The sequence below is a fragment of the Apteryx mantelli genome, chromosome 22 (genome assembly GCF_036417845.1).
Source record: "Apteryx mantelli isolate bAptMan1 chromosome 22, bAptMan1.hap1, whole genome shotgun sequence".
NCBI lineage: Eukaryota > Metazoa > Chordata > Aves > Apterygiformes > Apterygidae > Apteryx > Apteryx mantelli.
The window spans coordinates 6,654,677-6,680,305 of record NC_089999.1 but is presented as its reverse complement, the minus strand read 5'-3'; the positions used below and the strand labels follow the sequence as shown (position 1 = coordinate 6,680,305).

Below are 25,629 nucleotides of genomic sequence, written 5' to 3'. Positions count from 1 at the left end.
AGCCACGTGGACTCTGCCCACTGACAAATACAGTTGAAGATAAGCCCAGGGGAACACTCATTGCACTTTACTATCAATATGTTAAATTACATTTTTCATAAAATTATGGTTCTATAAAAATAACTTTTCTTCCCCAACCTACATGCTTCCTCCTGCTGCCTTCCCAGCCACCAAGCAAGGTGAGATAACAGGATAGCCTGCGTGTCTTTTTAAAAAGCCTAACTACCCCCTCAATTACAAACCGATCAGGAACGCTGACCCGGAGCGCCAGGCGCAGGAGCTCTGCTGCAAACTGAATGTTACCCCAGTTGCTCAACAGGAGCTAAACAGAGTCGAGGGGCAGCTCGGGTGTCCACAGCCCCCACGTTAGCCGTGCAAAACATCCTCACCGTAACAGCAATTCGCTATAGCACTGTCTTGTCCTGTTTGGAAACCACCTAACCAAATACTGATTTAGGGATAAGGGAAATAAGAGAGACTATGACTCAAACTTTCCATTAAATCCCAACAATCTTTAGCTTTTACATGCCATGTTTGCCTTCGCATAATGAAGTCACACTGCAATTATAAATGAGAGCGATTTGGCTCTGCTTGTTTGTTTTTAGCTTGCAATTATCACAGGGTTTATCACTTATTTATTACAAGGCACGGTGAGAGCCAGTATTACAGCAGAGGCAGAAATGATGAACTTCTGCAGAACGCACCAGCCTGACAGGAGGGAATCAGACACTAATTAAACTGGGAGCTAGCTGAGTGCGGAGGAACTGAACCTCAGCTGCTGCAGACAAGCAAAATGCTTCCTTCGCTGCAAGGATCTTTATTCATGCATCCAGGGTCTTGCTCTCTGAGCAGTAAGAAAGCAAAAAACAACCAGGCCACAAGGATCCCTGCTTCTATCCAACAGGCTTCGCTGATGCTAGGCACGGAGTGAATTTGTTCACTCTGGCTCCTGCACTCCTCCTCTTCTATCCAGCAGTGCAATTGTCAGACTTTGAAGGAAATATGGTAGCAATTCAACAAACACGGAAGCACGTACCCTACCATGAGCATGCTTAATTCCCATTGACGTGGGACTCGAGCGTGCATGGAAGGCTTTTTCTGAATCAGTTTATCCTGCTGTATTATCCTCTTGCTTCCCCAGCAAAAGGCCTGTCTATCATTGCCAAAGTCTACTCAGCAAGAGGAAAACCACTCCTCGAGGTGGTCAAACACAGGGGCAGGAGCCAGGCCAGGGTTTGGATGCTCCCGCTGGGGCAATGGGACCAGCAAGAGCGGTCCCAGCCGGTGCCCTGCCATGGCCCAGCGGTGCTGCGGGACCCGGTGCCGTTAAATCCCCGGCAGCGGCGGTCGGGGAGCAGGCGGCTGCAGGGGTCGGGGGCCCTCCCGCGGCGGCGCAAGCAGAGCTAGCGCAGCGCTGCCGAAGGTTGCATCTGGAGTGGAACCGTTCCAAATCATTTTTATGGGTGATAATAAAAATGTGTTACCACATAATCAACACAAAACAGTGGCAACAGTATCTTTTTCATTAAAACAACATGTTTTAAATGAGTACTCTGCTGATAAATGCTGTAAAAGATTTAAAGGCATGTACAGAATAATCCAGTATGCTCTTTTATAAATTGACTATATATACTTAACAGTCGTTAAAGCTCAAGCCATAGTAAGAAGCTTGTTTTCCCTGGGCACAAAGTGATTCAGGTTGGGAAGTCTCTGGACCTGAAATCGCTGAGAAATTCTAGTTTTTGTAATTAGAACTGAAAGGGTGCTCAAAAAAAGTAAAACAAAATGAGGACAGTTCTCGCATCTGTGGGATCCAGAGGGCCAAATCACAGCAAGAAAAGCACAAGGGATTTAGTCACATCCAAATTTTCAAACTATGCACACTTCTTTCAACAAAGAGCGTCCTATTATAAGCTTGTACAACACATAGCACAAATGGGTCCTTGGGCATTACTGCAAAAGCATCAGAGCCATTCATCTATTTTCTGTCACCTTCTGTTTTTCTTAAAGCTGCCATTGCCGTAGTCAAGGGACCCGAGGAGAATTCCCACTTCCATTAAATAAAAAAAAGGAATTTTCTAGCCCTCTGAGTAAACTGCTGGAAAATGATACCGCAGAGGCTCACAGCCAGAAAGCAAATTAGCAAAACATGTAACGTATTAAAGCCTCGGTATTAAAGTCCGGGCATTTTCTAGTCGATATGGTTGCAGGAGAGGGGAGGATAAGACCAACTCAGGAAGAATGAACAGTTTTGATTGGAAATCCTCATTCCAAGCAGTGCCTACCTGCGTTACTATTAAGAGTTACAAGAGCCATTAGGAAAGAATGGCGAATGGAGGCAGAAAACATCCTAATGACACCATAGAAATGATTGAAATGCATCTTGATGCTGTGGGTAATGTTCACCCACTGTAGAAAGGATAGAGCAGAACTAGACCAGATATTGAGCACTAACTGAAGAGCAGGACCTGCAGTGCCAGGCAGGGCTGATCACTGCAGAAGACAGCAAGGCCTTTTCTCCCAGTTTGTGCAGCCTTGCAAAAGGGGAAGGATGACCTCAAGTCAGCAAAACACTTGGGCTCTTGTCTTTTTACAGGTATGGAAACAAAAAGTCAAATCTGAGCCTAAATGGACTCACTGGAGTCTCGGGCAACAGGTCGCACCAGCACGAGGGATTTTCTCTGGCTTCCAGAGTCCCCATCTCCAGTGCAGTCAAAGAGGGTCAGAAAGCTGGAAGAAGTGTAAATGCTGGGACTGCATCCCCTGCCAGCACTTCAGTGGGAAACATGCCTGATGGAGGAGATGGGAATGCAGGAGGGATAACTCACTGCACCGGCCAAGGAGCTTGCAGCCCACAGGCAGAGGTTATTACCTGCAAAACTCAACCCTGGGCCCTCCGAGTCCTGCAGAGCCACTAGGTTCACACCTGCACAGCATCTGGCACTAGCTCTTCTCCCACCACTCAAACCCTGGCTCTTCACTGCTGGGCCTGCTCACATGTAGCCTGGAGCTCAGTCCCAGCTTACTCAGCCCACCTCCCCCCTTTTGCATTTGCCAGCATAAACTTTCTAAACTTCAGACACATACCACATTTCTTGCATCAGATCAAAAGCTCAGCCCAGGGACAATGGAACTGGGAGGAAGGTTTTCATCTTCTTGAGATGTTCAGTGTCAGTGGAGTTTTTGGCTTGTAGCACTTCTCAGGAACCCTATGTTGGTTGTTCCTGCCCATCAAAAGAAGATTTCACAAACAGAGTCTCCTCCCTTCATCTGTCCTCCGCTTGCATTCCTGACATCCCGTAACTAGTAGGTGCTAGAAACAAGGAAAGAACAGCCGGGCTTCCAAAGATTTCAAAATTGATACAACAGGGTTCAGACTGCATTTTTTTCTCTTGATAAAGAACCATGAAAATGCAGGGGAATCATTTGACATAATCCAGATGGATATTATTAATTGATAAACAGGGGATATTTGGTCTCTCAAACATTGACAGAATGAACTCCCCTCTACCCCTTTTTAAAGGGGAGGGAAAGAAACTGTGCATGAGTCCAGCTCATCAGCTAAAAATTCCAATGTAAAATAAGGTTTCCTTGATCTTGTAAAGACACAAGCTGATTAATAATGGTAATTGCATAACTGGTTGGACATATCTTTCTATATAGCAAATTATTTGGCAAATATAAGGGGTTTTTTAATCATTTATCCAGACAGAGCTAAACTGGGAGTTTTACAGCATTTGATGGAGAATGGTATCTCTTTTGTAGCATTACGAAACCTGTGAACAGAAGGCTCCAATGTGGACACAATTCTGACTGCTTGGTTTCAAAAGCCAACAGACACTCAGTAAGTGTCCACCAAAATCTAATAAACCGGGTGCCGAGAGAAAACCTGAGTGACTTCATCCTTATTACATCCTACAAGCTGTGGCCAAAGGGGACAAGATAATCAGTGCATGGAGGAGTTCTCATTATATTGATTAATTATGTAGGGAGCGATAGCTGATGTCATCGTATTGACCCGCAGCAGACCAAAAGACAAGGTTTATGTCATCAGCTATCGTGTGGAAGACACAAAACTTTGAAGCAAAGGCTTCTGCCAATTCACAGGTAACGCAGTCCATGATCTTCCTGCAAAGATATATTTTTGCACAGCTCCAAGGGATTTCTGAAAAGAGGATGCAGCAAGTGACTGTTTCACCAACTGGTATCTTCCGGGGGCAATCGGAGAAGACGACAAACAAAACCACAGGCTGGCATACTAGTTTAGGCAAAATCCAGGCAAAGTTCAGCATATCATCAGATCAACGAGGCTTTGCGGGAGAGGCAGAGATGAGGACCCAGAGCGCAGGCAGCGAGGGGAGAACGGGGGACGGGCTCCTCCCTGCAGGCAGGCTCCCGGCAGCCGCGGCCCTGCTGGGTCACAGCACTCGGAGGTGCTTGGGGAGCTTCGCTACTATTGCTGCAAATTGGAGATTCGCCTCCGCTGCCGTGAGCCCACGCAGCCTGCCACCGCTGGCATCCCTCCGCATTAAAGCCAGGGGGAGAAGCAGGATGTGGAAAGGATCCAGCAATCCTTCCAGTGCCGTGCTAAGAGCTCATTGCAGAGCGAAGTACACAAAAGAGCTCAGAGTGAAATCAGATCCCCCCCCTATTACTTTAAAACACCTGATAAAAATAAACCGGAGCTATAACCTTCCAACCTCAAAATCACATCATTCTTCTCTGCCCAATTTATTGCTTGTCACCTGCCGGGGATGTAACAGCGCTACGGACGTGGAGCCAGGCCAGTCTGAGATGAAGTCAGTCTCGTGAAAGTAACATCTGTTCTCAGCTTTAAGATCCGCTCTCTGCTTCTCATCAGGTGAGAAGCCCTCAACTGTGGCTGAGAGATTTGCATCAGCCGGCTCCAATAGGCTGAAGCTGCCTTGCACGCTCGCCTCCTCCGCTCAACTCTAAACGAAAAGCTGCAAGAAGAAACTGCCACAAGCGGAAAAGAGAAGGGGCTTAGTCCCTTCCTTGCTTGATCTGGTGCAAATCAGGTTTTTACTTGGCTGAAAAAAATGGCCCCCAAGTCACTTTTCCCTTATGACCTTATTTTCCTTATGAAGCTCCACCAGAATTTCAGATGAGAATTGAGTGGAAGTGTGCATTTCTGGGCAAAGCAAAGGATCTGAACCCTTATGTCCCTTGGGCTCTTCACACAGCTCCCTCTCTGAAACCTACTTTTTGTCCACAGGAGTACTTCTCTTCTTTAAAAACAAAGTTGGTAAACTTAATATTCCCAGGTAGTAGACACACAAAAGCATTTGCTAACACAGGCATGAGATTTGCTTGGCAAAATAAGTTGCATGTTATAGGAAAATAGAAATTTTCGAAGTTATTGTATACAAATTTTAAATGCATCTGAATAAAAACGCAGACCTTGTAACTATAAGAGACTTTGTATGAGGGGGGTGGTGGAGGAGGAGTTCTTTAGAGTCTTTTTGTGGTTCTGGCAAATGATTTACAGCATTTGCCAAACACATGGAACAGTCTTAGGGGACAGATTTCCTCATCAGTCCAACAGTGATAAGAAATAAGATCCAACGATTACTAGAGTTGAGAATGAAAAGATTGTAACTGTCATTCTGAAGGACAGAGGCATGTTCAAACAAGAGAAAGGCCATTATCTGAACTTCAAGTGTCCTAATTGGAAGCATGACTGTTGCTCGTTAGGAAAAGGCCAGGGAGACAGATGGAAAGTTCATATCTGAACATTGATTAAAAAAAAAAAAAAAAGTGGTTTGCCCACCAAGTTTTGGTTCATGGTCTTCTCTTTTAAAAATCAGTTATGAAAATGTACTCTATTCTTAGGGACATTTGTTACATTAACTGACCTACAGAAACTCAGTAAATATTACAAATTTTAAAAGGATTGATTTAAGGTTGTTTTTGCTACTAAAAAACAGCTGGTTATTATACAGCTTGCTGCCTGATAGCCTACAATGTTCCTTAAATTCAATGCACTGTCACAAACAGAAACGCAGGCTTTGCACAGGGTCATCAGGAAACCTTAGAGATTCATTAAGCCATCTTTCTCTACCGAACAAAAAGAAAATAAATAACTGCAAGTGGCGATCCCATGTATAGCCTGGAATACCCATGAAAGCCCTTGAAATATCAAGCAATCACTAATGTTCACTCTCTAGCCCCAGCCGCAGCCTCGCAGCCAAGGAACTGGGTTTTCACTCCTAGAGTATCTTCCAGCCACGTTACAGTACCATGAAACATATCCTATTTTCCAAATATTTCTCCACTACAGCAGGCCTGTTAAAATGTCTATCAGAGAAGGAAAAGGCAAACCCCATAAAGTTTCACAGATAGCTGTCAGTATTTCATTAAGCCGCTTGTAAGATGGGGCAGATTTAAAAGCATTTCATACAACTATTACATTAAAACGCCAAAAAATGGTGCTTCATAATCAAAAGATACAGGGTAGTGAAGGTGCTGCGTGGTCACGTCTTCTAAATGAATGGGGTGACTTTATATAAATAGCAATGTATTGATCAAAACCGTGTACAGTGCAGAGATTTTCTTTAAAACCTTTCAGAATCTTCTGCATGGGGAATCACATTACAAGGACTGTTTTCATGCAAAAAGTATGCATGTCATTTATCAATCACACAATGAATCAGTCAGACACTGGATTTGTAATGTTATCTCCCCGCATTAAAGTTGTAGTGAAATGCCACAAACTTCCCAAAAGTAGTGTCAGGAGATAAGACTGGGTTATATCAACTCAGATCAAATGCTGCATTTGAGCTCCAACCAAAAGCTGGGATTAATATCACACTGCCTGTAACCCCGTGATGGAGTTTATTAAAAGAAACTGGGGCTGATGGAGAATAAAACGAGCAGAAATTTTCAGGCAGCTGCCTGCTTGCTTTCCTGTAAGCACGGCACTCCATGGGCAGCGATGCTGCTCTCCTCTGGCCACTACAACTCTCTTGAGTTTCAGTGGGGTGGTTTGGGCTTAGACCTGTGTCACGGGAGGGCAGCACGAGGCTCAGGGCATTATTCTAGCCCAAAAGGAAGAGCTGTACCTTATTCCCACTAAGAAGCTGTGTTGGCATAAGGAAAAGGCTTACCTTTGAAATAAAAGTGGGGTTGATTCCGCCCTCCCACCACTGAGGCTCCACAGGGTCAATAGTGCTGTAGTAATGTCAAGCAAGATGTCATGGGAAAGAAGTAAGATTCAAAATATTTGGGGTTTGGCGAGGAGGTAGTTTTCTTCCCTCCCTGCACTCCTTGGCCCCAGAACATCCTCCCCAAGGCAAATTCCTATGCCCTGCAGATTTCAAACTCAACACCACCAATCAACCTTCCAAACTTCAGACACCCAAACGAGTCTGGTATCAACCAAACGGAGCAGGCAAATTTCAACCTGCATCCAGGCCAGACGACAGGGTAACTCGAAACAGGGGAGATCAGAATGGAACCTCATTCTAACTCACTTCACCTCATTTTTTGCCAAAATAATTCATACAGCCACAAGGACAACCTAGATCAGCATTACCGAGAGCACAAGATGAAAAGAAAAAAGGTTGTTTTGCCTTACCGTTCAGCCATGTCTCATTGTCTCTCTCTTCCCCAAGGGCTATATAAGCCCCGGTCCCTAATGAATCATTTTTCATTCCGTCTTCTCTATGTTTATTCTTGCTTCTCAATTTCTAAGCCAGCTCTCATATTACAAAATCAGAGGGTTACTTTTATTACCTCATTTGGACACTGATCTTACAAGTTGGATGAACCAACTCATCCTTGTAATAGGAAAGATGAGAGTAATTCTGATTACATTCCCCGTTTTCAGGGGGATGTCTGCAATAACATGCAGAAGAGGAGGAGGGAAAGGAAGAAATCACAGACTTAGAGCCTCTTCTTCCACAGCTGAGCTCAAGTTTCACATACACTTGCTCGTCACAGCCACTGGAGGACAAACATGCATTTTAAGTATCCTCACACATAATCCAGAAAGGCTCTTAGATCCTTCATTGCAGAGGTGTGAGGAAGAGATTGTTCTTCACTTGTGCCTAACCTACCATTAAACAACACTTCTTACCCAGCACTTCTGCCCAGGCCCACAGTGCCTTCGGAGATAGTTTTCCATCCATTTCCTCTCACCTCCGGCTTTGCAGTAGTTACAATGAGTCTACACTGGCTCCGCATGCTGCAGAGCACTTACAGGATATGCCAGTGGTCTGACCCGCTTGAAGCTGGCCAGCTGAGGTGGCTGATCTTATCCATTGCCCTTCCCCGAGCTCACCACTGTCATGCTGGGCTGAAATTCAAAAGGGCAAAACCAGCAGAGTCACTCATGGGTCACCTTTTCTGATTTATACTCTTGAATTGCAAGTCCCCCCTCATATCACTGGAATGCCTCCTCTTTGTTGATTTGGTTTTGTCATAAATAATACAGTGATTATCTCAAAGTTTCCCACGCAGAGTACTTCAACCGCAGCATGCGCACAGCAAAGGAGTTCTGTATTTTCTCAAATCCAGTAAGACACTTTTCCACATCAATTAAGGCCTGAAAAGCCAGAAGTCCTATTAGACGTGTGTGTTGGCAGAGCAGAAAATTGCCAGATGACAACTATCCTGTGGTACCCACCCTCTTTCTCTGATGGCATGTGAGGGTACCATGGACCACCTTCCATTCCCCACAAGGTAGGTGCAGTCAGACTAGCAGGCAAAAAAAACAGGAGTCCATCAGCTGCTTGTGTTAACTTCTTCCATTTGTGCTCTTACCCTACTGTAAAAGCAAGGTGAGCAAGAAGGTCATGGAAGGAAATCCTGTCCCAGAACTAGGTATGTTCCCCACCTAGGAAATTCCAGAGTGAGCAGGAAAGGTTTTCTATGAGTGTAAGCCTTCCCCATCCATCCCTTAAAAGCCTGAAGGAGAGAAATCATGCCATACAAATGCACTTTGGCTGCTCATGTGGCTTCTCTCCTACTCTGGCAGCTTCAGCTACCTACATTAGTGAATGTCTTAAACGCAAGTCTCCCAAGTTGTAACTTTTTAAGCTGCAGTGGGATGAATCATGCCCACACTGCAGGGTCTGGTGCCTCACTGGAAAGCAAGGATCCCTGTAACACAAAAAGAAGTTCACTGAAATTGGTCAGTCGGCACGTCAGCCTCCTTTTCTGCCTTTCTCCACCACAGCACTGTGAGGGGACAGCCCTCTCGAGTCATCTGCATCATGTATCACAATCTCAAAACACACCACGAAGTCTCCATGTGAGCCCACCCCGTCACTCCAATATTCCCTGAACAGCTTCAAGCTGGTGTTGCGGTGAGACATGCCATTACAAGAAGATGGTTTGGGGAGCTGAGAGGCAGCCAACACATCCAGACCGTTCTTTCAACAAAATACGGCTCTTTCTACAAAATCCAGAACAGGATTGCAGACAATAGTAAATAAAGGTAAGCATCTTTTAAAGGGCACTGGCCTAATCCAACTATTATTGGATAATAATCACTGAGGGCATTACACTGCCACATAGACCAAACGTGAACTTAAATTAACCAAGGGCAAATGAACGCATTTGTCTTGTGTACGGCACCAGCATTCAAATAACATTGCTTTACTCTCCACTTAAGTGCTACAGTTGATTTTTGCATAGCATCCACAGCTTATCAAAGTGGAAAGCAAAAGGTGGGTGATTAAATTGCTGTGTGGTCCTGCAGAAGGCACCCTTGCAGAGACATGACTCTTCAGTGCATCACAGTAGAAACAAATTACGAAGGTTTTTAAAATGTTTCCTAATATCAAAACTAACCGGTTCCAAATCTAAACCAGTTTCTCAGTGATGATGATTAAAAAGCAACCTGCCTAGGGATAAATTATAACTGCCTGCTGCAGGAGTCTTTGTCTCACCTGCAAAACATCCAATTCCAGCCACTAATGGAGACAAACCATGGGATAAAGCAGACCACTAAGCTCATGCAGCCTGGCAAAATCTACCCCAAGAACAAGCCATTTGTAAATGCTAGGATTCATTTGATTTTTAACCTCTAAATTTTCCCCTTTTTATTCCATTTGATAGCTCCTGGTAGATAATATTATTTTGGTACCTGCACTCTTATCCAGAAAGCATCAAATGCTGCCAGCTGCCCTGATCTGCCTAGAGTATAACTCCTTTCCCTCAGTAAAACCAAACCCTGTGATGAGCTTTGCTCCCACCTTGGCTCTGGGTGGTAGCATAGTAAAGTCAGAAGGAAATCCGTCACAGCAACAACCTATATTGCCTCATCAGCTCCCCAAAGTACACAGGTTTCCCTTGCTTTTGTGACTGGGTAAGACATAAAGGAATATTATCAAGGTACAGAAAGGCTGACTTGGAAACACAAGTCTTCCAAGCTGAAACTTTTTAAGCGGCAGTGAGGATGAGATGTCACACATAAATACTTACATTTAAGAGCACGTGGCTAAAATACAGGATGACAGCACTCCTTCTGCAGGCCAGCCAGCCTCAAGAGGCAGTGTTTGCTTTGCATTACAAGGTGCCTGGGACTGCAAAACACTGCAGCACTAAAACACACAAAGACACAACACTCTAAGCCCAAGATCAACTCATGGAGTTGACAAGAGTCAACACCACTGAAATGTCTCTGATTCCTCGAGCACAACAGGCTCCACCAGCTGGTCAAGTCTTTTTTTCTTTCTGTTTATTCAACAGCTTTCCAGCTACGCGGAGACTTGGAAGGCCACAGCTTGTCTCAGGATTGGAGCAGTTCTTGTGGCAGAAAGCTGTCACTCTGCGATCTATGGCTCCGAGTTATTCAAAGCTCCACGATCAAGAAGGCAGAGAGGTGTTCTTTTGGCTCCGGCTGGGACTGAGACAGGACCAAAACATGTTAAATGCCATCTTCAGGGTCCACCAGGCTATATCTTGGCACTGAACTTTGCAGGCATCGACCTCACTGTTCCTCATGTCAGATGGTCCAGAGGACTGCAGTCATCAGCTGTCAACACACCACATTCACTGACTGATGAGTCCGTGCTCCCTCTTGAACGCAGAGCAGGCTGCAGCACAATAGCTGCCTACATGGGAGATCTTCAGAAGCATTTGCTAAGGACAGCACATCTGTTTTCCCAATCAGGGGACAAATTCCAGTTGCTTCACAAGTGTCCCAGGTTAAAGTAGGAGACAATGCGTTGATGCCTTCATTCGAGCTCCCACATAGAAGACAAGCAGCCAGCACTTCCCAAATACCTTGGGAAGCAGGCATTTGATGCCAATGCCAGAGAGCAGGCTGCTTTCCAGCGATGAAAATGTCACCTGATTTAAGCCAGCTTCATTTCTGCAAGACAAACCCATTGACCTGGGTGCAGTTTCACTCTTGAGCTAAGTCTTCTTGAGGCGATTCAGGCAGGTAGGACCTCCCTCCTACTCTGCCAAGTCCCACCAGGGGCACGACTGAAGTTGGCACTAGCCTCTTACAGTTTGTTATCTGACACAGGTACTGAACAGCACAAGCCAACAGAGCCTAGAGGCTGAGGTCAGGACTCTGAAACAAGTCTTTGCTTATGATTTTCCAATAAGCCAAATACAGAAATTCCTGGAAGGCCAAGGAAGGTAGAGCTGGCCACAAGCTAAGTATGGGAGGGCTGATTTACATCTGAGGCTGGTCTCTTGTCTTACTTGGACCCGGGACTGCACATGCAGAGGTCAGTTACTAGCCCCTCTTTCCACTCCTACCGCCTCCAGCTCGTAGCTGCCAAAGAACACCCACCTGCCAGGTCTCACCGCTTTGCAAAACAACCTAGTTCATCTTTGTCCTTTGTACTACAACAGTTGTTTTCACTCGAACAATTCAGCTCCCCAGAATTTCATTCCCCTTCGCTTCATTTTCCCATAGTGAAATATAACTTTGAAGGCCTTTGAGGAAGTTCCAGACAACATTGCTCATTTCAACTCAGACAATTCCCAAATTACCAGAATACCATGCACTGGCCTCAAAAACACCACGCATCCACCCCCCCTCTGCAAAGGTTTCTCCCCAAATTCTTTTATGTCACTGATAACCATCAGTTAATGAATAATAACAGCAGCACATGCCATAAAGGGACCCAAGCACTATATCTAACAACCAGGATTGGGCTGTCACAGGAGGGACCAGAGATCAAAGGGGACTGACTGACTCAGCTTCTTTGTTGCTAGACTGTAACAATTCATCTGACTCCCAGTAGGTAGAAATTAAAACGATTTGCAGAAAAACACAATGTGAAGGTCTGCCCTTAACGTTTTTCTCCACTAAACTGTGCACAAAAGCCTCCCATCTCTCAGAAAAGGCACAAAACCCTGGAATGGATAGTATCTGAATAGCAAGCAAATGAACAACTGTCCTCAGAAAAAATGACATATTATTACTCTTTTATTTTGCACTCTACATTGGCAAGGTTTCTACAGGGCATTTTAGGGAAAGAGATCACAATTGCAGGTTATTTCTTTCCTGAACTAAGGGGATCACTGCTTTACATCCCTCCACTATTAACCAGTTCAGTCAAGAGATTTTTTATACAGCTCCAGGCGCTGCCCTCTGTTTCTTAGGCAAAACCTGAGTGGTTGACATCAACACGTTCCAACCAAGAGCCACAAGCAGTTATTATTTCCTAGCAGTGGCACAGCTAATGCTGACTGTCCACCCCACGCCCATGGCAGTAGAACAGGGGCTAAGGATGGACACTTGCTGCAAGCTCTTTGTCCTGATGGTACCACCTAGCCACCTACCTTTGGTCTCACTCTGGGCAGGCACATACAGAACTTGCAGTAAAGCAGACAGCAAGCGCTAGCTGAACTGTGAGGACCAAACAGCTCTCTTGCCCAGAGCTGGTTATTCTGGGATCACTTTGTGTCACATCAGATGAGCAGCTGGGTGAGCTCTGCAGTCCCTCCTCACTGGATGGGTGGAATGACAGATGCATGATCTCTCCAGGGTTGCCAATTCACCATCTTTTTCGCTGTCAACAAACTCCTGGAAATTTTTGCGAAAAAGAGCAATAAAGCCATGCCCTTACCTTGGCCTCAAGTGTGTTTAGCCTCTCCGTCATATCCGCTAGTCTTGTGCAGTTCATGCATTCTAGAAAGAACAAAGCAAAACGATGTAATCTCTGCATACTTTGCATTTTCATCTACAGCTTTAAATCTGCAATCCCTGATCTCCTTTTGATCTAAGACACAAAAAAAAGCGCTTCAAGATCACTTATGGGGGGAAAATAAGTATTAAACTCTATTGCACACATAAGTAGCCACAGTTATGTCACATGAACCTTTGTTTCTGGATGTTCAGTGGTGCAGAACATGGAATTGTGTTCTCAATAGGTAAAAGGTAGGTGAGGAAAAGATGAGTTTTAAGACTTTCCATGGTGACAACCAGTATGATCTGTTGTGTCTCTGTAGCAAAGTACTGGTGACATGTTCTATCACGAGCACAAGCTGATGTGGCATGTGCTCCCACCTCACAGGACATCAGGCCGCACAACCACTACTCCCACTGAGCTCACTGCCGTACTAGCTCCTGGTGAAATGTCCAGGAAACCAATGAACACACAAAATGCCCTTCTCTGTGGAGTCTTGGTCCACCCTCAAGCTCCCAGGCCCTGTTACCACTCCCGTAACAAATAATCAGTCTCAGTGACAGCGAGAAAAAACAAGACAGACCCCAGGGCTGAAGTAGACCAAAGCTGCAGCATGAAGTAGTTTATATCTCACTTTACTGCATAGAAGCAAGAGATAGGCAGTAACCACCAAAGGGGTCTTGACAGGATGCCTTACCAAGAACAAACGTTAACTTAATGGGCTCTGAGTGCAGTTTAAAATGATTGCTTGATACAAAGGACACCACTTATCTAAACAGGAGGCCTGCTGCTTTGCCTCTGTTTTCATTTCAGCAATTTTAAAGTGAGTGAAGGAGGATAAAGCCCTGAACAGAGATTTAATCAACAAGGCACTTTCCCATCACTTTGCAGTAATGTTGAACTGCACATTCCCAGCTATCAGAGAAGCTTTCCAGACTGGTCCATTCACCTCTCACAACTTCTGAAATGCAACAGTTTTTAAAAAGGGAAAATGACTTGTAACATAAAGTATTATAGAGAATAAACCATCTGCACTCCTGTGATGAATCACTGTCTGCTCACGTCCCACAGATGAGAAATACATACCTGTGTGCATTTCTGGTCTCCTTAAGGGCCAGAGCCAGTTCTCCCTGATGGCTGCTGAAGCAGTATTTAACACGGGTATTTCCATAGGGCTGGGGGGGCTAACCAATAATTTTTGAGCTACTTAACAGACCATTTGGGTGCAGTTCTCAGGCTGAGGCTGCATCAGTGCAGGGGACGTTGAATAACCCCAGTGCCTAGCTATGGGAAGGAATGGGTGAACATGAGTGCTCAGATCAAACATCACAAGGACATCTGGGACTCACCTGTCCCCCGGCAAGTCCTGGCCCATTTCGCACGAGGGCCCCTGAGGAACGTCTTCAGTCTTCACCCACAAACACTTCCCAGTTTTATGAAGCACATGATGCGTACTCAGGGCTATCAGCCATACAAAGATTTTAGAATGTGGCTCCTAGGGTCAGGAAGGTTGACTGCTCCACATTACTGATTTACAGTCTAAGAAGATTGTCTGAGTGCTAATGGCAACCAATCACCCATTGCATAAACCTTTCAAAGAAATTTGCTCTCTCTGTTCTCCAAGGAGCACAGAAAATCTCCAGGAGGAGCTGTGCAGCTTCCCAAAGGAATTAGACATATACCTTCCACTTCATAATGCCCAACATTTTGCAAATGAAGCATCTCAGGCACGCTTGGACTAAGGAATTTCTTCACAGGTCAGTAATATCATGGACTTTCTTTTGGTCAAGAGGAAATAACATTTATTTATTTTTATTTCCTGCAACAAATCTTGGGCAACAATATATCTTGGCCTGAATTGGCCCATGAATATGCAAGTGCCGTAAGTCCCACAGTGAGGGTGAGGCTTGTTTGGTCTGGATCTGTTTGCGGGGTGTGAAACAGGGAATTATGTTCTGTATGTAACCGGCTTCATGCTTTTGATCTTGCTCACCCCCATAGAAAGATAAGACTGAATAATTCCAGTGCTCCCAAGAGCCAAAAAAGCGTACCAGATGTGTTACAAGGCAAATAAAATATGGAGTCCTATTCTCCCCTCTGCTGGCTTGCACATATTAATAACTCCCGTAGGTTTCAGAAAGACTGACTTGGACTGTCTGAAATTCATCTCTGTGCAGAATATGAGATGGATAGATCACTTAAGCACTCTTTGGAGAACTCAGGTCATAAAAAGGGCTTGTACCACCCCTCTGCAGAGGCGTGAAACAACCAACCCACAAGGGGAGAAACCACCAGCTTACAAGGGGAGAATACTCTGATTGTCCGTGTCGGACCGAATGTAGGAACAGTGCTGGTCCAGCAGGCCCTTCCACTCTCGAGGGATGTCTCAAAATGCTCTCTCGCATGTATTTGTGGGACACAAGGTTAGTTTTAGAGGAACAAAATGACCGAATGGGGGACAGGAGGCAGCAGTGCCACTGCACTACAGCTCTGGGTTGGTGCTAACATCATTTTATTGTCAGTGATGACCAGCAAAACATAGGGAAAACATAGCCTAGGTCAGCTAGAGAACTAACCAAGCCCAAGTCAGATTTGAACTCTGATCTTTTCCTTCTTGAAGTGCCTGGAAACCCAGCTCCACATGCAAGGAACTTGGCCTGGACCCAAATGTCATTTGACTAACCCAGAAAGCAGATGACCTAATTATAAAAGATCTTATTACTACAGCAAATTGTCCTGCAAGCAAACCCTCGTGACATTTACTCGGCTAACAAACAGACAATGCTTTCAAACATGAAGAGTGAGATGAATGCTTAGTATCGCTATTACAAGACCTATATTCAGTGCTCACTCCGACCACACCGGGGACAGGAGTGCTTCAAGGGCAGGGGTCCTTGCAGAAAGGCTGAGGAGATGGTGACAAATCAAGCTGCTAAATATCTTCCCAAACTACTATGCTCTGAAGTACTTAGTATCTAATCCCAATGGCTGGCAATTCCAAGGCCTGGGCCCATAAAGTGGAATTTTCTGATCAGGGAGAAAGCAGCCTGCTTTATTAAAACTAGCTTGAGAGTCTCACATCATTATTTCACGTACAATGAATATAACATTGGGGCAAACGCATATACTCTCTGACCTGGAATTCCAGCGCAGACGCTCTCCATATCTGCAGATATTCATCACTTGTTGCTACACACAACCACAGTTTACTTCCCTCATATTCCTAGTTGGCAGACTTGTATTTTTCCAGCTAAACTCAGAGCAAGGAGTTGTGATTTCACTCTGTGAAGCCCAACCTCAAAACACATGGTAGGATTTGTTTTAGAAATATTCCAGCAGGGAGGATAAATAATTGAGATAACAAACATAAGATTGTCCCAATGCATCGCGTGACACCCAGTCCATCTCCATAATGTCTCACCGTTACCGTCCCAAAACACTTCTCCCTTCCTGGGCTCCCCCTCCGCTGGTCTTGCCCTCACTGGATGCGTGCATAGAGCAACGCAACGCGAGACCCTGTGCCAGTGCTTCTCTTGGACACGGATCTACGTTTCGTTCTCAGTGAAGGGCTGCAAGCCAGCACCGCTGCAGCTCTGGGCTCGGGTAACATCTGGGGTGCTTTGCAAGCGGACACCAGCAGCTACGTCTGCGGCTTCCCCTCTGGATATCTGCCTCTGACAAGCAACTTACGGCAGTGGATGACCGACTTCAGGTGCTGCCTTGCACTTGGCGTTCCCACTTTGCAGGTCTCGAGCAGCATTAGCATAATTGAATCATTAAATAGTTGCACGTTTCGGCTGCTCAAGGCTGAAAACCCCAGAGGACTTCAAACTCCTCACCCAAAAAGAGATGAACAAAACAGGCACGATTTTGTAGCTGCCAACAGCTTTATACCAAGAGGGCTCTAATGATTTCAGCACGATTATCGCACTGGTGCTGAGGGGAGTAAAAAAATCAGGCCGACTTTCACCATGGGGCTGCGGGTCAGAGAGGTCCATGGAACAGCAAAGCCGCCTCTTGGCATCTCTGCCCCATTTCTCAGCCCTGACAGCCCACGCTCGTTTGTATACTCAGAGTCTCTGCAGAATATTAAAAGGGCTTTTGGTTTCCCTGCAGCCAGATGCTCAGGAGATATAAATTGCACAGCTCAACTGAAGTCAAGGGATCAAGGCTCTGTCTCTCTTTTTCTTGATGGATTACTCCAAAATTCATATTTCAGAGGGGAGGAGGAGATGGTTTATAGCAAATGAAAGGGGAGACCATTCTGGAATCACAAAGCCTTTGTTTAACTAACTAAAAGGGTTTGCAGCCGGCTTCCTCAAGGCCGTATTTTGCCATCACTGGGAACTCCAGCCTTGCAACGCAATGGGGCATAGCACAGAGCCAGGCTTCAGGACATAAGAATTGCAATCCCAAATCTTGCTGCAACCTGCTTGCGGCTCTGAACAATACACTTTCCTCCTCTGAGTCTCAGTTTCCTTTTGTATTTTTAGCATAACGTTTCTTTTGTAAAGGCCATGAGATCAGAGGTTGAGAAAGGACTAAATGTTACATACACAGGACTAAATGAGTATGTTTGATTTTGGTGATAAAACCTGCCTGGGAACTCCTCCCTCAGCATTTAATAACTTCCACCGCTTTTCACTGTGTTTTTCAGAAACAAACACCCCCAAGGAGCACCAACAGGGTTATCCCTGCTGCGGAGGGAGCCATGCAGAGCCAGGAGAAGGTGTCACAGCCAGCCTGCACGTTTGGTAGCGGGACCGAGCTGCAGCTCCACAAACTGGACCACAGCAGCTCCAGCCGGAGCCCAAGCACTGTAGGATCAGGGCACGTCTCCACGCACCCCACTCTTATGATTTGGAGAGCCCTGCATTGCAAATCAGTAAAGTACAAGTTGAATAGATCCATTTTGAAGAAAATTTCGTTTTTCAAAGGAAGTGGGAGGCAAGGTTTTTTTTTCAGATAGTGGGATGGACACCTTTCTTTAAATCTCTGGGAAGAGAACAGGGCAGCCCCTGAGCAAAGCGGGAAGAACAGCGGTGGAGGCAGCTGGATTCCTCCAGGCTCATGCAGGCAACTGTGCTGCTTTAGAAGGAGAAAAGGATGAAGCCTGAAACGCCCGAGGGGAGCGGGAAGCACAGTAGGTTTTACTGTCAACTCAGCGAGTGGGTAGAGGCTGAGAAGTGACAAAGACATCCACAATCCAGCAGGGAAGCTGCCGTGCGATATACTCAGGTGACAACAGCACTGTCACCACCCCTGTGCTCTGCAACTCTCATTATCAGGCTCAGCTTGAAACGTGCACCAGAGATGTTAGACTTGGAGACTCTCAAGATAAGCCATCAGACCGCTGCCTGGTCTGTTCACTTGTTCACACACACACACACGCACACACACACACACACACTTTAGCCAAAAAAAGCTCAGCAACACTTTCAGACGCCGGCACCAGCAGAAAGTTCAAGGCAAATACCCCAGTGGAGATACGAACGCAGATCTATTGTGCCTACCTAGGTGGCCCTCCATAGGGGACAGCCAACCCAGGCTTGCACCTCCATCCCACTTTAATTTGTCCGATTTGACCCTTACAGCCTTTCTACATGGATACCAAGTTTCCTTAAGTAGTTTATGTTCTGGCTCTTTGCAAAAGCTTTCGCCAGTGCTCGTGAAGGATAACAGGCCCAAGTCATAAATCACAGCCAACCTGGGATCTGTTTTTTCAACACGTTTCCTCTAATGAGAGTCAGATGTTGGCCAGATAGACTTTATTAATTGTACTTGTTTAGTATCAGTCATGTCTATAGCTCTGTAATGGAGTTGGGGCACGTGAAAGGCTAAGGGCTGATAGCATCAGTGGAGAAGAGAAAGGCTCGGGCTGCCCGGCAGCCTCTGCTCTGAAGAGAAAACAAAAATCAAAGGTGCAGGGAAGTGCAGGAGAAAGAGGTCCTACCCTTTGGGCGGGACATTGCACACCCCAGCAGCGGCTCGGCTCTAGCAGGAAGGACGCAGTTGGAGCAGGAATCGTTTCTGTGCAAGGGGAACCTGTCTGACTTCTGCTTAGCTTGGGATCATTAGGATCCTGCTACAATATTTTCTCTGTGTAATGCCATGATATTTATTTGTTGGGTGCATTGCCGTTTTTCACCTTTTGGCAAAGCCAGTGGCTAGGAAAGGGACCCAGATGGCCCAGGTCTCTCTCACACAGCAGCAATGCTGCAATAGCAAAAAAACCATAAAGGCGAGAGCTCATTAGGTACCTGCAAACGTCTGGGAGGCGGCAGCAACCTGCCTTCCTCTCTCCAACACCGCAGCGAGTTCAGCTGCTGCCGAAATCGGTATTCTCACCGAGTCATAAACATTTCATGCTCTAACTTAAGCAACACATAGACTGGACGCACGCAGGACACAGCCGCACTTTGCAGCCATTTATAGGCACTTCAGAGCAAATCCTCCCTTCTGCTTCCACCATCGGAAAGACGGCAGAGCGAGGCCAGATGCCACCCGGGGGGGACACGTGGGAGGAAGGAGGGATGGAGAGGAGCTGCTGCAGCCCATTTCCCGCCCCAGCGCGTCCCACCAAGCGTCGCAGCCGAAGCCGCCCCCGGCAGCGCGGAGCGGCACTTTCTCCACCACGCATCTACAGGAACCGTCAGATGACTCGGGGGGGCTTTGGAGTATGTTTGGGGTTTGGTTTTTGGGCGTTTTCTTTAATTCACCCCAGACAAAAATGGATCAAACCTAGAATCATTTTAAAATCTTACGACTTTCTTCTACCTGAATTTGCCCAAATTTCAGAAAATGGACTGAAAAATACTATTTTTAGACCATCTTTCTTTCTTGCCCCCTTTCTGAGTGAAATAACCACCAAAAACTGTACACTGCTCCCTTTCAATACTCAGTTCCCCATATTCTGTGTTCAAAAGCAACGCTCCATTGTGATCTCTCTCTTAAATATATATCTCCATCATAATAAATTCCTCCTTTTTAGCCTTAACTTAACCAGCTGTTTTTAAAAAGCAGCTCAAGTTTCCCTTTTTATAAGAACTGCTATCTGATCTTTTTCTGCTTGTAAAATATTCATACTTAATTTTTGTCTACTTTCTTCTGTATTCTTAAACAGGAAAGGACTTTTTTTCCTCTAGAAAGCAAATACATTTTTTTCATTATCACGAAATTGTGTGATTTTGAAGTATCTGTAATTAGAGAGAAGCAAAACTGAATGAAAAGAAAGTTTGCCACAAAATGCACTTTTGGAGTAGTAACAACTCTTTGAGAACCCAAGTAAAATTTATACATAGTTTCAAGTGAAAACACAGGCATCATTTTTTTAAATTTCTGTAATACTTTCTCTAGATTTTTTTTAAGAATGATTTGATAATTTCTTAATGAGATATTTCTGCCCTTAGTTTTGAAATGACAGTTTTTTCAAAACTCACCTAAATTAAAAACAAAATGAAATGATTAGTCTTAAGTGAAATTAAATGGTTCACTTCCGGTCAAATTAAATAATTTGGATTGACCCAAAACCTTATTTTAGTCATTACATTGTATCAAAAAAAAATTAAAAATTTCCATTTCAGTTTGTCCCAAATAATTTTTCTTTCCAATTTTTGGGTTTGGTAAGTGACTTCAAAATCTCTATTATTCATTCAGGTCTACTCTTAAACAGCTTGCATCACTCACATTGTTTTATTTAAAATTTCACACATGCACTCTCCCACACCACTAACTAATTTTATACATAACTGCTCTCAGCTTTGGGATTTGTGCTCTTTCACAGTGCCAAAGACCTATTTTGCTGGTTAGGACTGCACTCTGTTAGCACATGGAATTAGGTCATGATCATTTATTCACAGGCAACCATGAGCTGCGAGATCCATGCTCAATTCATCTTTATCTGTCAGAACAAGGTCTAGCAGGGACGGGCTGGATTTTGATGCAACACATTTTGCTAGAAACTTATTACCTATTATTTTTAGAAATACCGAGGACATTTTACTGATGTACCCCAGCATGGATGCCTGAAGGCTGAAATGACCCCGATGAAAGGATTTTAGCTATCCAACAAGAGTTTGTTAAAGCCTGGCTGCCCAGGGAGCTGCTGAAGGCTTGGTGCTCTCAAGCCATGCTGTTGGTAGTGTGGGTGCTCGGTCCTTCCGGGTGCTGTACAAAACAACCTCCCTGCCAGCCCTTTACTCCCCTGCTTCACCAATATCTATCACTGCATGGCTGAAAAACACACTGAAGGAAACAAAAAGTCAGAAAATAAAGGCATATTGGTAGTGTGACAAACCTCTCACCACAAGATAAGGGCAAAAGCTTTATCCTTATCTCACTAAAGCCAAGATCCAGCATCTGATCTCCACGGTCACTGAACCAGACTCTCATTCCTCTGGCACCCTCTAATCTATAACATGGAGCAGATTTGCACTGGGACTTGGCTAACTCATCCTTCCCAATCCAGACACCCATGGGAACCACATGAGGCTGGAAAGTCCATCTCAAACTGAGAAGCTACTGGACTCATGTTCCATACAGAAGAGACCGTTTGTCCCTACTGGGTGAAGCTATCAGGTGACAATGGGGTGAAAACAGAGTTAAGTAACATGAAATAAGTAAGCAGATAGGAAGAAAGGAAATGTTTGAATAGAAGATCACCAAAAACTCTGGAGGAACTCTTATAATATCAGTTCTACACCCGCATATCACAGGTTACAGAATCTCTCGCAGCCTTGAGCCAAACACAGTCAACTGGAGCGTATCTTTCAGAAAGACACTCTAGAGCCAGAAAACCTAGCTTTCTTTGGTAAGCTGCATTCAAAGTTAATCACAACATGAAAAATGTCCATCTTGTTTCCAGTTTGAACTTCTGACTTTAAATTCTACCCCTACTTAAGTCTTATTACACCATAGTCTGCAAGAACTAAAGGCATACCTTAGAGTTATAGGCCTTCTCCCTGCACAAAGTTCCTGTAACCCATAAACATGCTATGTTCAGGATGTTCAATCAAGCACTGGTGGTTCTTCATCCAGAACATTTTGCATCAGCTTCCTTTAGTTAAGAAAAAATTAGCTAAAAGACTAATTAAAAAAAAAAAACTACTGAAAAAAAAGGTCTGAATTCAGAAGTATTTGCCTCCCTGAACATCAAATCCCACCCCATCTGCCCATACCTTCTACAACAGACACACTCTATTATTATTCTTGGCCCCAAGGGCACTTTTGCAAAGCTTCGATTTCCCAGGTGGACTTTTCAGCTTCAGGTTGAGTCCCGCACGGCGGTTTCTGTTCTCCTGCGCCTGCGTTCCTCCCAGGGGCTTTGCTCTGGGCTCGCAGCTCTTGCGCAACACATCATGGCCCTGCGCAGGAGCGAAACGGCGCAAGGCTACAAGATACTCAGTCTCTTCAGGATCATTACTCTGCCTAATTCTCCTAATTACCCTTTACTGGCCTCTATCTAAATTTCTCTGAGCCCTGCATTGGCCTTTATAGATCTGAGCAGCAGAAAGACAAATCCCTTCCACCTTCCTCTGTAGCCGGGATTGCTCTCTGAAGTCCCAGGGACGCCATGGACTCGGCAGGCCTGGGGACGCTCTCAAATCACCTCGCCCCCAATAATCTGAAGAACAAGGTAACAGTTGCATCAGGTTAGTGGCTAGCACAAGGCTGTGCCAAGGACACCTTTTTTTGTTTCCTTGTTAACTTGTGGGTGGGGAAAAATCAGTAATGGATATATCCACTTGGGGTTAGCGAGATAAATTTGAGTTTCAAATTTTTAAAGCTTTCAAAATAGTTGCACCAACCTGCTTTTCTAACTCATTTTGAGATAAGTCAGAAGATATCCTTAACATTGTGCTGTTATTTTTAACCCCAAACTCACAAAATGCTTCCCAAATCTAGGGACTAAACAAACCTATCACTCTAGCTGTAGCTTGAATTATTTCTATTCGCTTGACTCTTGCCTGGGACACTTCTACTTCACATAGCTGTGACTTCATCTCAGTCAGGAAAATCAGAAAAAACAGTTAAACTTCTCCCTTTATTACAGCTATGGGTTTCTCTTTCAGTGCAAAATGTCTTGCTCTTTCAGCCACAAAAGGACAGGGCAGGACTCAGCAGAGGGCAAAGGGCTTTAATCCACTGATTATTTCAATTGTCATCTCATGGGGTAAGAAATCACCTTCTTTCTCATCTTTGCCCACCAGAGTGGTGTTTCCCAGGTGTGGTCCTTAATGAGTAATAACTGACTGCAGCAGATGAATATCCATTTAATCTCTGGTGAGACCTACTCCCTATTTGCAATTTGCCTGTTTGTGCTCTCTCAGATTTATGACACCTACACAGTGATGAGCACTGTAGCATGAGTGCGCCCAAGAGACATTGTGTTCGTGGTAGGTCGAGGAGCTTCATTTTGAGGTTTTAGCTGCCTCCACCTTGAAACTGTCTTGTCTCCTAATTGCTGCCTTAAACAGCGTGCTCGGACCCAAGAACGAAGGCCCAGCACCAGGGGAGGTTTCTCCTGGAACATGGCAAGCGTTGGGTAAGGCTGCACGTCAGCCAGCCTCCTCTCCTACGCCAGCCACCCCACACATTCAGCTCCAGTATCATGTTACTCTTACAGCTAGGGAGGATTCAACAATGAATTTTGACCCTCCCTCTGAGCACTGATGAGGAACAGGGAGGCTCCAAGCCTAAAATGGACAAACGCAGGAGAATGGCGCAATTTGTCTGCAATACACTGAGCAGGAACTGGATATCTCCTGAGATACCTTCACCTCCCCAATCCCATACCGTCTTCCCACAACCACGCAACATCAATAATTATTTCTGAGAAACAGGCAACAATATACCGACAAATAAGCTCAGACCAGGCCTTTAAAATTACATGGCTAGAGGATAGACTCTGACAACAGGGATGGTGGTACTTCGCAGTTTCATACGTACACCTGGCTAGGTTGCAGATGGTAGGAACAACCCCAATTCTACTGCAGTCAAAGGAGCTCCTATGTTTTATACCCACCGAGAATTTAGCCCCAACAGTATGATCAGGAAACTCAGAGGTGCTTAAGCAAATCAAATCTCTTAGCTGGTTTAAGTTCATCCTTTTCCATGAAATGTATCTGGAAGACACTCTCCAGCACTTCACAAAAGTTAATCGCCCAAACCCAAACAATCACAGCCCACAAATCCTTTAAACTTTAAGAATTGACTTAATGCTGAACAGCTGCCAGGCACTCGTTCCCTTGCAGCCACAGGAACAGCTTTCTTATCAATAAATGGGAATTCCTGTGTATGCAACACCCAGTAATGGCAATGGAAATGACTCGGTCAAATGCCTCTGCTTTGAGATTAGGATATGCCCAAAAGGTTGCAGGCAACAAAAAAGTGCTAAGTGCCGCTACAGGACAAGCAAAATGCACATTCAAAATAAACAATGGAGCAGTCCCCTTCCAGGAGTGTGAGGACAGCCAGTGTGGGGGCTGCTATAAAAATGTCGACATTTGCTATAAATTGCTGTGTTTCGAGACCCAAGACACTACAGTTTCCCTCAATAGGAAATAACTGGGTTATCTCCAAAAACTGTTGGTAAATGGGGACTTTAATGGTGACAACTGCATCAGTACCAAAGCAATCTCCCATTTTAGCCCAATTAGTGCTGTACTAAATCATCAGCCGAGGTCTTGCCTTTTGCAGTTGAAAGAGCCACATCTGCAAGGCTCTTCAGTTGCATGTGTTTTACATTATGCTCTAGCACAATATGTATAAACTAACACTATTCTACACTTACACAGCACCTCATCTGGAAATCTGAAAGCGATTTATGAATGGTGGGCATCTGTGACATTTTACAGATGGAAATTGAGGCACAGAGGGATTCAGTAATTAGCCCCAGACTTGCACAATGAGTCAGCTGCAGAGCAGAGACCGTTATTTGTTGTGCAGTAACATCTAGCATCCAAACGCGCAGGGAGACAAGCCTTTTCCCTGCCCAAGCTTGCAGGCGTGCCCAAGAATGCCACCCAGGTGTGCCTTCAGACCAAGACTGTCCACCAAGAGTCGGTGTGAACGCACACTCCGATGCATGCTCTCCCCCACATAGATGGGTCCCTCTGTTCTTGTAATACAAACGCAGACCAGAAGAAGGGTTAATATGCCTGAAAGTTTGTCTGCTTTTTCCACATCAGTTGATCTAATAAAAAAGATTGATTCTCCCTGCAAATCTGGCCTCACTTTAACAAATCATTTGATTTGACACAAAGGACTATATTCAGATAGTTTAAATTCCACTTTAGTCCCTGAAACTAAAGTTTCTGATGGATTGAATACCTAGAAACAGCCAATAGGAAACACCAGGCAGAGACACCCACCTTGGGTATGGTTTAAAATTATCTGAGTATGGCCAGAAGCATTTGCAGATCTCTCTATACTGTAGTGGTTATGAGTCTATGAGGAACATCACAGTGTTACTGAAAACACCAGCCTTTTCTACACCTTATAGAAATACAGC

At 45.0% G+C, this 25,629-nt stretch overlaps 1 protein-coding gene across 6 annotated transcripts in view; it reads right to left on the bottom strand.

The window, feature by feature from the left end:
- COL26A1 (collagen type XXVI alpha 1 chain) overlaps positions 1 to 25,629 on the bottom strand; it is a 187,822-nt gene that overhangs the window by 33,862 nt on the left and 128,331 nt on the right. For all 6 annotated transcript variants that reach the window (XM_013958250.2, XM_013958252.2, XM_013958254.2 and 3 more), the window contains one exon: positions 13,059 to 13,120. In XM_013958250.2, the coding sequence (XP_013813704.2) occupies positions 13,059 to 13,120 (62 nt within the window). The remainder of the gene's footprint in view (positions 1 to 13,058; positions 13,121 to 25,629) is intronic.